Below are 12,911 nucleotides of genomic sequence, written 5' to 3'. Positions count from 1 at the left end.
AATATTTCAAAACCCTTGTGTGGAGCATTCACAGACATTTTCATAGACAAAACTTATACAAAGGTTATATGCACATAGTTAGAATAAGCGGCAATAGTAAAATGATTCTATTGCAATTATCCACTGCCCATACAGAATCGGATCGCGAAACGAGAAAAAGCGACCGTTTGTTGCTTCAGAGAGGATCCCCACAGCAGCGCGCTAACCTTTGATTCTCAGAAATGTCATCGAGAGAAATTCGCTCTCGCACTGGTGTTTATACTATGTTAAATGAGCCATGCCGGGTGTTTGTTGTTGCGATGATATTAGTCTCTCTTTGATGGCACTGATTCAATCGTGTGAAGAGTGAAGAGTGAACGTTCTTTGATACGATAAAAGCCATCCTTGAGTGTAACTCTAACATAAATTAAAAACACTTTTCTAGAATTGCGCGATTCAAATTTAGAAAAAAAACTATAACTAGAATCAAATTTAGAAAAAAAACTACAAGTAAAATCTGTAAATTTGCAAACGTGGCATCACTGGTTTTCATAGAATGGGCTTATTTGCATGTGTGCACTGCGGGAAACGGACTGTGAAAATAATTTTCTCGCAGAAATCTTAAATGTTTAAAGTATAAAATGCGCGATAAAAATCAAATCAGTTTTCTAAATTTAGATTCAAACAGAAAAAGGCCGGTGGGTAATGTCAGAGACATAACTGGATGTCGTGAATACGAAAACAACTGACATGTTCCTTAACACTTCCGAATATCAATTGTATGAATTATGCACGCATTCCCCTTTTTCACATTTTTCGCAAAAACAAAGAAAGTTTCACTTGATCTCGATTACTGTGAATTTCACACAGCGAAAAGTGCACAAATCTAAGCAAACTATTCTTGATTTGCAGTAAACTGAGGATATTTCCCTACGATTTGCAAACAACAAATCCTAATAGTTCTTTAGAAAACTTTTAGAGCCATTAGAACGGCTGATATTGTGCAATGCTCTCCACCGTTGTTTTTTTTTCAATGCTATGTTTTATGTGATTTCGTTTGTAGCTTTTTCACTAATGGGCGGTCCTAACGGCTATAAAATTAGCCGCATACAGAATTTTATTGTCGATTATTTCATTTCGGATTTGCATAATTTATTGAAAGAAACTATCAATATGCTGTAGGGATTCGTTTCCAGCATTCAGAAGAGTCAATTCTCTACGACATTAAATTCTAAAACATTTTTTGCAAAAAAAGGCTTCACTTGATCTCGATTACTGTGAATTTCACACAGCGAAAAGTGCACAAATCTAAGCAAACTATTCTTGATTTGCAGTAAACTGAGGATATTTCCCTACGATTTGCGAACAACAAATCCTAATAGTTCTTTAGAAAACTTTTAGAGCCATTAGAACGGCTGATATTGTGTAATGCTCTCCACCGTTGTTTTTTCCCAATGCTAATGACTGGCAGCTGTGACGTAATCGCTCTTGTCGAAAGCGTGCAGACGACACAAAACACATCTGCTCGCAGTGGCGATACAATCCAAACTGATTCAAGTTTTGTTGAGAGGCTTGTTTCTACCTGATTTCGTTTGTAGCTTTTTCACTAATGGGCGGTCCTAACGGCTATAAAAATAGCCGCATACAGAATTTTAATGTCGATTATTTCATTTCGGATTTGCATATTTTATTGAAAGAAACTATCAATATGCTGTAGGGATTCGTTTCCAGCATTCAGAAGAGTCAAATTGCGTAATTCTCTACGACATTAAACTCTGGAACATTTTTCGCAAAAAAAGGCTTCACTTGATCTCGATTACTGTGAATTTCACACAGCGAAAAGTGCACAAATCTAAGCAAACTGTTCTTGATTTGCAGTAAACTGAGGATATTTCCCTACGATTTGCGAACAACAAATCCTAATAGTTCTTTAGAAAACTTTTAGAGCCATTAGAACAGCTGATATTGTGCAATGCTCTCCACCGTTGTTTTTTTCCCACTGCTAATGACTGGCAGCTGTGACGTAATCGCTCTTGTCGAAAGCGTGCAGACGACACAAAACACATCTGCTCGCAGTGGCGATACAATCCAAACTGATTCAAGTTTTGTTGAGAGGCTTGTTTCTGCCTGATTTCGTTTGTAGCTTTTTCACTAATGGGCGGTCCTAACGGCTATAAAAATAGCCGCATACAGAATTTTAATGTCGATTATTTCATTTCGGATTTGCATATTTTATTGAAAGAAACTATCAATATGCTGTAGGGATTCGTTTCCAGCATTCAGAAGAGTCAAATTGCGTAATTCTCTACGACATTAAACTCTGGAACATTTTTCGCAAAAAAAGGCTTCACTTGATCTCGATTACTGTGAATTTCACACAGCGAAAAGTGCACAAATCTAAGCAAATTGTTCTTGATTTGCAGTAAACTGAGGATATTTCCCTACGATTTGCGAACAACAAATCCGAATAGTTCTTTAGAAAACTTTTAGAGCCATTAGAACGGCTGATATTGTGTAATGCTCTCCACCGTTGTTTTTTCCCCAATGCTAATGACTGGCAGCTGTGACGTAATCGCTCTTGTCGAAAGCGTGCAGACGACACAAAACACATCTGCTCGCAGTGGCGATTGAATCCAAACTGATTGAATTTTTGTTAAGAAATTTCCTTTTATGTGATTTCGTTTGTAGCTTTTTCACTAATGGGCGGTCCTAACGGCTATAAAAATAGCCGCATACAGAATTTTAATGTCGATTATTTCATTTCGGATTTGCATATTTTATTGAAAGAAACTATCAATATGCTGTAGGGATTCGTTTCCAGCATTCAGAAGAGTCAAATTGCGTAATTCTCTACGACATTAAACTCTGGAACATTTTTCGCAAAAAAAGGCTTCACTTGATCTCGATTACTGTGAATTTCACACAGCGAAAAGTGCACAAATCTAAGCAAACTGTTCTTGATTTGCAGTAAACTGAGGATATTTCCCTACGATTTGCAAACAACAAATCCTAATAGTTCTTTAGAAAACTTTTAGAGCCATTAGAACGGCTGATATTGTGTAATGCTCTCCACCGTTGTTTTTTTTCCCAATGCTAATGACTGGCAGCTGTGACGTAATCGCTCTTGTCGAAAGCGTGCAGACGACACAAAACACATCTGCTCGCAGTGGCGATTGAATCCAAACTGATTGAATTTTTGTTAAGAAATTTCCTTTTATGTGATTTCGTTTGTAGCTTTTTCACTAATGGGCGGTCCTAACGGCTATAAAAATAGCCGCATACAGAATTTTAATGTCGATTATTTCATTTCGGATTTGCATATTTTATTGAAAGAAACTATCAATATGCTGTAGGGATTCGTTTCCAGCATTCAGAAGAGTCAAATTGCGTAATTCTCTACGACATTAAACTCTGGAACATTTTTCGCAAAAAAAGGCTTCACTTGATCTCGATTACTGTGAATTTCACACAGCGAAAAGTGCACAAATCTAAGCAAACTGTTCTTGATTTGCAGTAAACTGAGGATATTTCCCTACGATTTGCAAACAACAAATCCTAATAGTTCTTTAGAAAACTTTTAGAGCCATTAGAACGGCTGATATTGTGTAATGCTCTCCACCGTTGTTTTTTTTCCCAATGCTAATGACTGGCAGCTGTGACGTAATCGCTCTTGTCGAAAGCGTGCAGACGACACAAAACACATCTGCTCGCAGTGGCGATACAATCCAAACTGATTCAAGTTTTGTTGAGAGGCTTGTTTCTACCTGATTTCGTTTGTAGCTTTTTCAATAATGGGCGGTCCTAACGGCTATAAAAATAGCCGCATACAGAATTTTATTGTCGATTATTTCATTTCGGATTTGCATAATTTATTGAAAGAAATTATCAATATGCTGTAGGGATTCGGTTCTAGCATTCACAAGGACCAAATTGAGGAACTCAATTTGGTCCGTCGCTGCTGGTTGATGATTCCACTCCCACGACGTCTGCTTCCATCGAACGCACGAAAAAAAATGATCGATTTTCGACCACGGTTCCCCTTTTATACGCATTCAGTTGAAGATATGTGCTGACTACTTCAAAATCGTCGTCCTTGCGCGAAAAACCCAAGCGAAAGTAAGGTGTTTTCCGCGTTGTTTTCAAATTTTAAGAAAACTTAATTTTTGAGTTGTTTGTGGTTATCGCACACTGTTCAAAATATTATCCTGAATTCCTGATCATATTTTTGATGAAATGGTGAAAGAATTATGTTGCTACCATTAATACAAGTCGAGATATTCACGATTAAGTTCTGCCCATTCTTCCATATGGCTAATTTTGAAAAGGCGCCCCATAGTAAAGTAAGTCGTGTTCACGACAAAAATATATTCACTCGGGCTTCCATTTTAGCAAATGTGGATTGCTAAAATGGAACCTAGAGTGAATATTTTTTTCTGTATGAATCTAAACTTTAAAATTCAAAAAAAAAAAAACTTTGATTTGATTTTTATTGCGCATTTTATACTCTGCTGGTACTTTTGTTGGACTACTTCGCTTAGGTTAATTTTCCTATCCGCAGAACATCAGCTTGCATTGAATTCTTGCTGACTGCTGTCTACAATGTCCTAGTGAGGTTCGTCTGACGATGGAATCATATTTTTCTCTTGGGCAGAGCTTTGACTAGTTGGGAGGGTTCATATCCTTGACATACCACTCCATGGTCTTCTTCCGTAGTGGCATATTTCAAATCTGCCAAATCAGAGCGAAACAATTGCGTTGCTTGAGAAAATATAACAGAGTAACGAGACACTTCAGCAAATAAATTTCATAGTCTTGGTCGCTATGTAAATGTTGTTCTTCCAACTACAGAAACAGATGGCCTGCCACTCGAGATATTTTTTGAGAATTTTGATCGGTATACTGTTTAAAATCTGTCTCGATACCTTGGTTTTATCGCACAACACAATTAAACTCCGTTTTGGCATGTCGTCACGATTTGAAGTCATCACCCTCTTACAGTCCGGTTCGTTATTTTAGCTTAAAGCACACTTGTAGACTGCTTCCTTGCGACATCTCGTATGGCGAGGTTTGGTTTTCGCTTCAAACAGCTGGTTACTCTTTTCCGCATTTTAATGGTTTCCGGCCTTCGATTCTCCCTTCTCACCCATCTCCAAACACTTGATTTGGCTACATCCAACAATTTTACCAAGTTGGCGTATGAGTAGTTCGGATTTTTAGTAATGCGCAATCGAAATTTTGTCGTGTTGCTCCACTTGCTTCGATGCCACTTTCACAACTGAAGAGATATGGTCAAAGTATAACGCAGTAGACAAGATGGTTCTCACACCCATTCTTGAAAAAGGTCCACTTGTACTTGGCGAGAAGATTCCCCCCCAGACGGCTAGCTAAGTCAATTCACAAACTTTTGCCAACATTCAGTCAGAGTTTCGGCAAAGGTAAGAAAAAGCGACCGTTTGTTGCTTCAGAGAGGATCCCCACAGCAGCGCGCTAACCTTTGATTCTCAGAAATGTCATCGAGAGAAATTCGCTCTCGCACTGGTGTTTATACTATGTTAAATGAGCCATGCCGGGTGTTTGTTGTTGCGATGATATTAGTCTCTCTTTGATGGCACTGATTCAATCGTGTGAAGAGTGAAGAGTGAACGTTCTTTAAAACGATAAAAGCCATCCTTGAGTGTAACTCTAACATAAATTAAAAACACTTTTCTAGAATTGCGCGATTCAAACTTAGAAAAAAAACTATAACTAGAATCAAATTTAGAAAAAAAAAAACTACAAGTAAAATCTGTAAATTTGCAAACGTGGCATCACTGGTTTTCATAGAATGGGCTTATTTGCATGTGTGCACTGCGGGAAACGGACTGTGAAAATAATTTTCTCGCAGAAATCTTAAATGTTTAAAGTATAAAATGCGCGATAAAAATCAAATCAGTTTTCTAAATTTAGATTCAAACAGAAAAAATATATTCACTCGGGCTTCCATTTTAGCAAATGTGGATTGCTAAAATGGAACCTAGAGTGAATATTTTTTTCTGTATGAATCTAAACTTTAAAATTCAAAAAAAAAAAAACTTTGATTTGATTTTTATTGCGCATTTTATACTCTGCTGGTACTTTTGTTGGACTACTTCGCTTAGGTTAATTTTCCTATCCGCAGAACATCAGCTTGCATTGAATTCTTGCTGACTGCTGTCTACAATGTCCTAGTGAGGTTCGTCTGACGATGGAATCATATTTTTCTCTTGGGCAGAGCTTTGACTAGTTGGGAGGGTTCATATCCTTGACATACCACTCCATGGTCTTCTTCCGTAGTGGCATATTTCAAATCTGCCAAATCAGAGCGAAACAATTGCGTTGCTTGAGAAAATATAACAGAGTAACGAGACACTTCAGCAAATAAATTTCATAGTCTTGGTCGCTATGTAAATGTTGTTCTTCCAACTACAGAAACAGATGGCCTGCCACTCGAGATATTTTTTGAGAATTTTGATCGGTATACTGTTTAAAATCTGTCTCGATACCTTGGTTTTATCGCACAACACAATTAAACTCCGTTTTGGCATGTCGTCACGATTTGAAGTCATCACCCTCTTACAGTCCGGTTCGTTATTTTAGCTTAAAGCACACTTGTAGACTGCTTCCTTGCGACATCTCGTATGGCGAGGTTTGGTTTTCGCTTCAAACAGCTGGTTACTCTTTTCCGCATTTTAATGGTTTCCGGCCTTCGATTCTCCCTTCTCACCCATCTCCAAACACTTGATTTGGCTACATCCAACAATTTTACCAAGTTGGCGTATGAGTAGTTCGGATTTTTAGTAATGCGCAATCGAAATTTTGTCGTGTTGCTCCACTTGCTTCGATGCCACTTTCACAACTGAAGAGATATGGTCAAAGTATAACGCAGTAGACATGATGGTTCTCACACCCATTCTTGAAAAAGGTCCACTTGTACTTGGCGAGAAGATTCCCCCCCCCCCCCAGACGGCTAGCTAAGTCAATTCACAAACTTTTGCCAACATTCAGTCAGAGTTTCGGCAAAGGTAAGCAAAGCATTGGTATTACATTCCTGTAGCGGAATTTGACCTTCTCTTTCAACAGATTTCGCAGCCGATTCAGAGTGTACAGAACCATTACATGGCTAGTGCTACAATTCTACTGGCACTACGAATCCTTCCAGGTCGGGACTCGAACATACGACAACTGGTTTGTAAGACCAGCGCCCTATGCATCCGGCAAAGGTCTGGCTATAACAAAAAAAAATTATGCTATTCCTCAATGATTTTAAAGAAAACAAATTATTATGATTATTTTTTTTGCTACAAGTATGATACTTCACAAGCAAACAAATTCGAACATTGAAAAAGTCACTCGCACACAAATAAAAATGCAAGAGATGCTAGAATTTTTGTTATGTATATCACGTCGCCAGATTTACGATTTTTCTCTCAGGTTCAGCTGATTGCTCCAGTTGGTTATAAGCGACGGAATTTGTTTTTACGCACACATTGTTGACATTACTCATACGCTTGCAAAGAGTCTAGCTCCTTAAGGAGCAAGACTCTTTGCAAGCGTATGAGTAATGCCAACAATTTGTGCGTAAATACAAATTCCGGCGCTTCTTTTCCTGATTTTAATCAATAAATTTTCCATATGGTTGAAAAATAAACCAATCACTTCATACTGCTTAAAATTGCAATTCAAGAAAAGCAAAAATCTTAGTTTAAAACTCTTCCGTTTTCCTTAAAACTGCTCGAGAAAAATTATTTCAGTTTCAGCTTACTTCCACTGACACATTTGATTAGTAACAAACACATTCCTATATGGATTTCCTCTTGCAGAAATTATTTCAATATAAAGATTTTCGTACCTTCTATTAGTAATCCGGCAAAAAACGAACCTTGAATTTAACACGCGAAAGGCAATTGATATGGAATGTTGTCGTAAAACTATTTATTTTCCGGCAAACTGCTTTTGTAACAGAAAATATTTAGTTTTGTTTATTTTGTGTAGCGCAATCTAATACAAATGCATTGAAGCAGTGTTGCTAACTTTTTTATTAGGGAATTAAAATCTACATTCATAAAATGTAAGCAATTTTCCATCAAACGTTGGTGAAAAATTGATCAAAACTTATATTTCATCCAAGATGTCAGGCTTAACATTCATTTGAGAATAAATTATTGTGAAAAGAGATTGTTTGAATCTCAATCGTGCAATCCACTTTGATAAACTCGGTGCACTGCATATATGAATACACAGATCTATGGCATACGTACCAAATAAAATGTACTTAATACACAAATTACATTAAGCAACATTTTGCCAGTTATGACTGCTTCAGATAAACAAGCACTGATAATTGTATAACAACTACTAGCTTGCACGCTTAGAAAAAGTTACTTAAAAATGAGTAAGGCCCTACATATATACAGAAAACGTGGAACAACCTTGAAAAAAAACTTTAATTTTTGGTGTTCAGACTAAAAAAATTCTCAAATTCAGCGCTGAAATTACACATGATGAGCATTAGTTACTCCAATTTTTCATTTGGACTAAATAATTATTCAAAATAAAAGTAGAAAGCACTCATGACCATTGATGGTAACTATTTCTAGCGTGTGTAAGAACAGATTCGGATAAACCTAGAAAAATGTAGTATCTACAGTTCTGTTTCCGTCATCGACGCGCAGCCCTCGTAATTCTAAGCTTTTCAGTAACATTTTTAATGAATTTCAATAAATTTTTTACCGAACTTTCAGGTATAAGCATTTCAATGCATTCATTTTGTGGCTTCAGAAACAATAATATTAAACAGGAGCTTTGCATCAGCCTCAAATTGTTTATACACACTATAGAAAGAAATGCGATCTGACTGTGTTACCAGAGTCCTTGCTATGAAAAGAGTCGCGTACAGAGTGAGCCCAAAAAAAATAAATCTAGCCATCCAAGTGGCACTAATCGATAAAATTAAATAAATATTACTTTTTTGCTGAAAGTTTTAAGATAAAGTATTGTTAATAAGGTCAAGAATTTGAATAATTGAAATTGTCCGAAGCACACGATTTTGTTTAATATGAATCCAAATCCAACTTACTACATGCAATTATTAATTTGTTTTAATAATTCAATAGCATGGATCGATGAGGGTGTGTGCAAAAAAATGAAAAAAATTGAAGTACACAAAAATAGCAAATAACGAAAATATCATTCAGTGGCAGGGGCACCAGTTTCAGATATTTTCTCTGTACGTGACTCTTATGTATATCGAAGACTCTGAGTGTTACTAGCCAAATATTGTATTGTGATGCATGTTATCTTCATTTTTCACCTCTGAACTCTTTAGACGTTTGAAAAATTCTTCCAAAATTGTTTCTTTTTGCTTAGTTTGCAGATGCGGATATACTGACTAACGTATTTAGCTGGTGATCGTATTATATTGGTTTGGTCCTCATAATTGTCGTTGATCGTCAAGTAAAGTTGTGCTTTCCGTAGAAAATTTGCTATCACATAAGGTTGTCTTTCGATTGCCATGCTTCCGGAATACATTCAATCTATTCTGAATAAGCCCCAGTAGGCACACGAGTAGAAGTATGCGGTGGTCCGTGCAGGTGCTAGCTTTAATAGTAGTAATAGTACATTCAGTAAGTGCTTCGGGTTCAGAATGACGGATGTTGCCACGCCTCATAAGATACTGAACTTCAACAGCAGCAGCAGCAGCAACAACAACAACAATAATTTGACCACTTCCGGTAACAGTGGACCACGCAGTGTTTCCTTCAATCGAGACGTGCACGTTAAAAGGATTGGTTTGTCAAAATTTTAGTTTACCAGACACACACACACACACACTCACGCACAAGCTTTTCGGACTGCACCTGAATCGCAGAAACGTTTTAACGCACAACACACACACTCTAACAGTCAAAGAGTTGACAGCTTTTCCGGTGTTGATATGCCAGCTTAGAATTTGTTTTACTAAACGATATAACTCCACTGACACGAACAGTTCTAAAATCTAACTTACGGAACAGAATCAATGTGTGGGCACAGTATGCATACGCGGAAGCGTCCGATTCATTTGTTAGAACTAACGACGGTTGACAATTAACAGTGTCGCCTTACGTCATTCGGGCCCTGTCGAGGCTTCGCGCTCAAATGCGTGGAGCTGTGCCAGATAAGACAGCTATTTGTTTCGTTTGTGTCGCTTCGGTTTCGCGACCTTCCTTCCATCCACGTATGAACGCGAGCTGCCCACACCCAAAAGAAGATGCAAATTTACATAACAAGAATTTAGCTCGCTATAAAACTTCTTTGCCCCTCAATGCTTTTCGTGGTACCGTTTTGTCTGTTTTTTCTTTCTAGTTCTTTTCGTTGGATTCATCTCTAGAATGTAGAGAATCGCACTTAACAAACAACACATGTCATCGGGTAAAAGGAATTTCAATTCACTAACTCAGTAGGCCTATCTCGAACTTAGCACGCGTTCAAGTGTGCAAACTCTATCGTGAGGATCTGATTCCTTCTGGGGTCTATGATGTAATAAAAAAAAGTGTTAGGGCATTAAAATGCGCGATAGCTCCATGGCTCAGATAGCGGGGGCGATTTTCAAGGAATGACTTTGCTCAGCGTGATCTTGATCTTATTGTAAGTAGGAAGATCATGATGGTGCGTTCCAATCCGATCGAATTCCGTGAAATAGCCGCCATGGAGCGGAAGTAACTATTTGCGACTTCGATGTGGGCGAAGTGTGGAGAATTTATGCCAAAATGAGTAATTGAATTCCTTTGGTTTGAATGTGTTTATTTTTTGGGCTAGGTGCGCCTCGATCTGTCACGGCTATTCTATTCTAAGCTCTCAAATTTATTGGATTTATTCGTAATAATAATACCAGGTTAGAGAACTGTGTGGGTTTAGAGCATTAGGCAAAACGCAAAATAAAATATTTTTATTTCGCAATTGGACAAAACTTGTTCGGTTTAGACTAGGTTCAAACGGGGTGACAGCAGTTACGGTGGAAACTGGATTAGGTTTGGCATTAAGCGAAAACAACATAACCCAGCTGAGTAATTCCAGAAATGTGTCAGAGTTCAAATATTCCAATTAAAATGAAACTTGGCACAAGTCTTCAGTATGACAAATCAATTATTTGGTACGAATAGAAGGACCGATCTGGCTAATACATATAAACTTGATCATTGAATACCTTATGAAAAACGTGCTTAATCCACCTAGCAGTGAGATTATACTTTTTTTTATCAATCAGCATGTGTTTTTCGCGTGAATGCTCTTCGTTGTGTTTAGTTTTCATGAAATTATTTTAATGACCGTCATTTTAAATGAATTGATATTAAAATTTCGGAACTGCAACACGAATCGAAAATAGAAAATGTATGAACCTTAAAATTATTCCTTTCAATCTGAACGTATGACAATCGATTAAGCATTCCATGAGTTGTAGAAGTGAGCTGAGTGAGTGTTTGTCATTATTTATGGTACGGTATTCAAAGACCAGCATAAACCAAAATAATTCGTATGTTCATGAATTAGTATGACGAATAGATTGAAATGTTTTTGAGCCCAACTTTGAAGATTTTTTAGTATCGTCATTTTAATTTTTCAGCAATTTTGTAAGTTTATTTTAATTTGAATTTTTGTTTATTAAATTCGTTTTGGCCTTCTTTTAGCTTCTCTAATCCCAATACTTTCGGAAACGGAATTCGGAAATAGGTGTAGCCGAAGTCAGTTAATTTCACCTGAGGAGCTGTATTGTTTACATTAGATTCAAAATGTTTGAAAGTCAATGTAGACATCTTTGAAGAATCGTAGTGCTTAAATTTTTGGATACCCATCGAATCGAAAACTGAATACCTCTAAAATTGAAATAAGTTTATTTGGTTACTGACTATCCAAATCTACAAACCCGATAAACCTGATAAATTTATGTGAAATGGACATTTTTATACTTATCACTCTGTATCCCCTAAACCGGAAGGTGGATCTGACTAAAAAGCGAGATGTTTTATGGGATCTTAAGACCTTTCATTTTAATCTTTTATGGTTCCTAGAATTCATTTGAATCTTAGATCGGTTTAGCCATCTACGAGAAAAATTAGTAACACTATTTTAATTTCGTTTCACATATCATTCTGTAGTTCCGGAACCAGAAGTCGAATCCAAACGTAATTGAGGAACCTTGTTCGGGAGCATACGATTTATCATATGAATCTGAGTTCGTAGAATACGGTTGAGTCATCTCAGAGAAAATTGAGTGAAATTATTTGTCACACACGCATTTGCTGATGTCGACGAACTGATTCGAATGGTATATGGGTGTTATGTTCTTCCAGCATTTATTTCTGTAAGTAGTTTAAATCAATATAATTATGGAATTGCTTTCAACTCATAAATGCTGCCATCATCTGGTTTACATGTGTCATATTCGAACAGTTATGTTGCCAAAAACGAACCGTGCTAAAATCGGCCCGAGGCAAAATTTAATGAAAAAGTATGCTGTACACAGTCTTTTTGGTACTTAGAAATAATTGTATAAAAACTCGTGTTCCACGTTGCTTCCAAACATTAATTTGTCATTTAGCGCTCAAAACTCTTACTACTGGAATTAGGCGAAAAGTCGCTTACACAATATTATCGATATCTCCGTTAAAAATTGACGAATTTTGACAATCTATGGCTTGTTGGATAGCTATTATCGTGCGGAATCTAAGTCTAGAATAATATTCTGTTTTCAAGGTCAATTGTGACAGATGTTGTCAAAAATCTGAAAATTTTGACATAAAACTTTGTATGACTCAAAAAGTAAACATTCGATCTCAAAACCATTCAATATCGTTCAGGGTGACGGGGAGACTTTTCATTTGCGACTGGTTTGATCAAAATCGGTCTTGTCATCTCTGAGATCTCGATCTCTTTGT

The 12,911-nt window shown here is 37.0% G+C and overlaps 1 protein-coding gene across 1 annotated transcript in view; it reads left to right on the top strand.

Annotated features, from left to right (window-relative positions):
• The window catches only part of LOC131434641 (uncharacterized), a 91,468-nt gene that overhangs the window by 65,104 nt on the left and 13,453 nt on the right, over positions 1-12,911 (top strand). Inside the window, exon 3 of the mRNA XM_058601576.1 lies at positions 9,364-9,785. Coding sequence (XP_058457559.1) covers positions 9,641-9,785 — 145 coding nt within the window. The 5' untranslated portion in view covers positions 9,364-9,640. The remainder of the gene's footprint in view (positions 1-9,363; positions 9,786-12,911) is intronic.

Source organism: Malaya genurostris, chromosome 3 (genome assembly GCF_030247185.1).
Source record: "Malaya genurostris strain Urasoe2022 chromosome 3, Malgen_1.1, whole genome shotgun sequence".
Taxonomy (NCBI): domain Eukaryota; kingdom Metazoa; phylum Arthropoda; class Insecta; order Diptera; family Culicidae; genus Malaya; species Malaya genurostris.
This window is presented reverse-complemented; position numbering and strand designations above follow the sequence as displayed.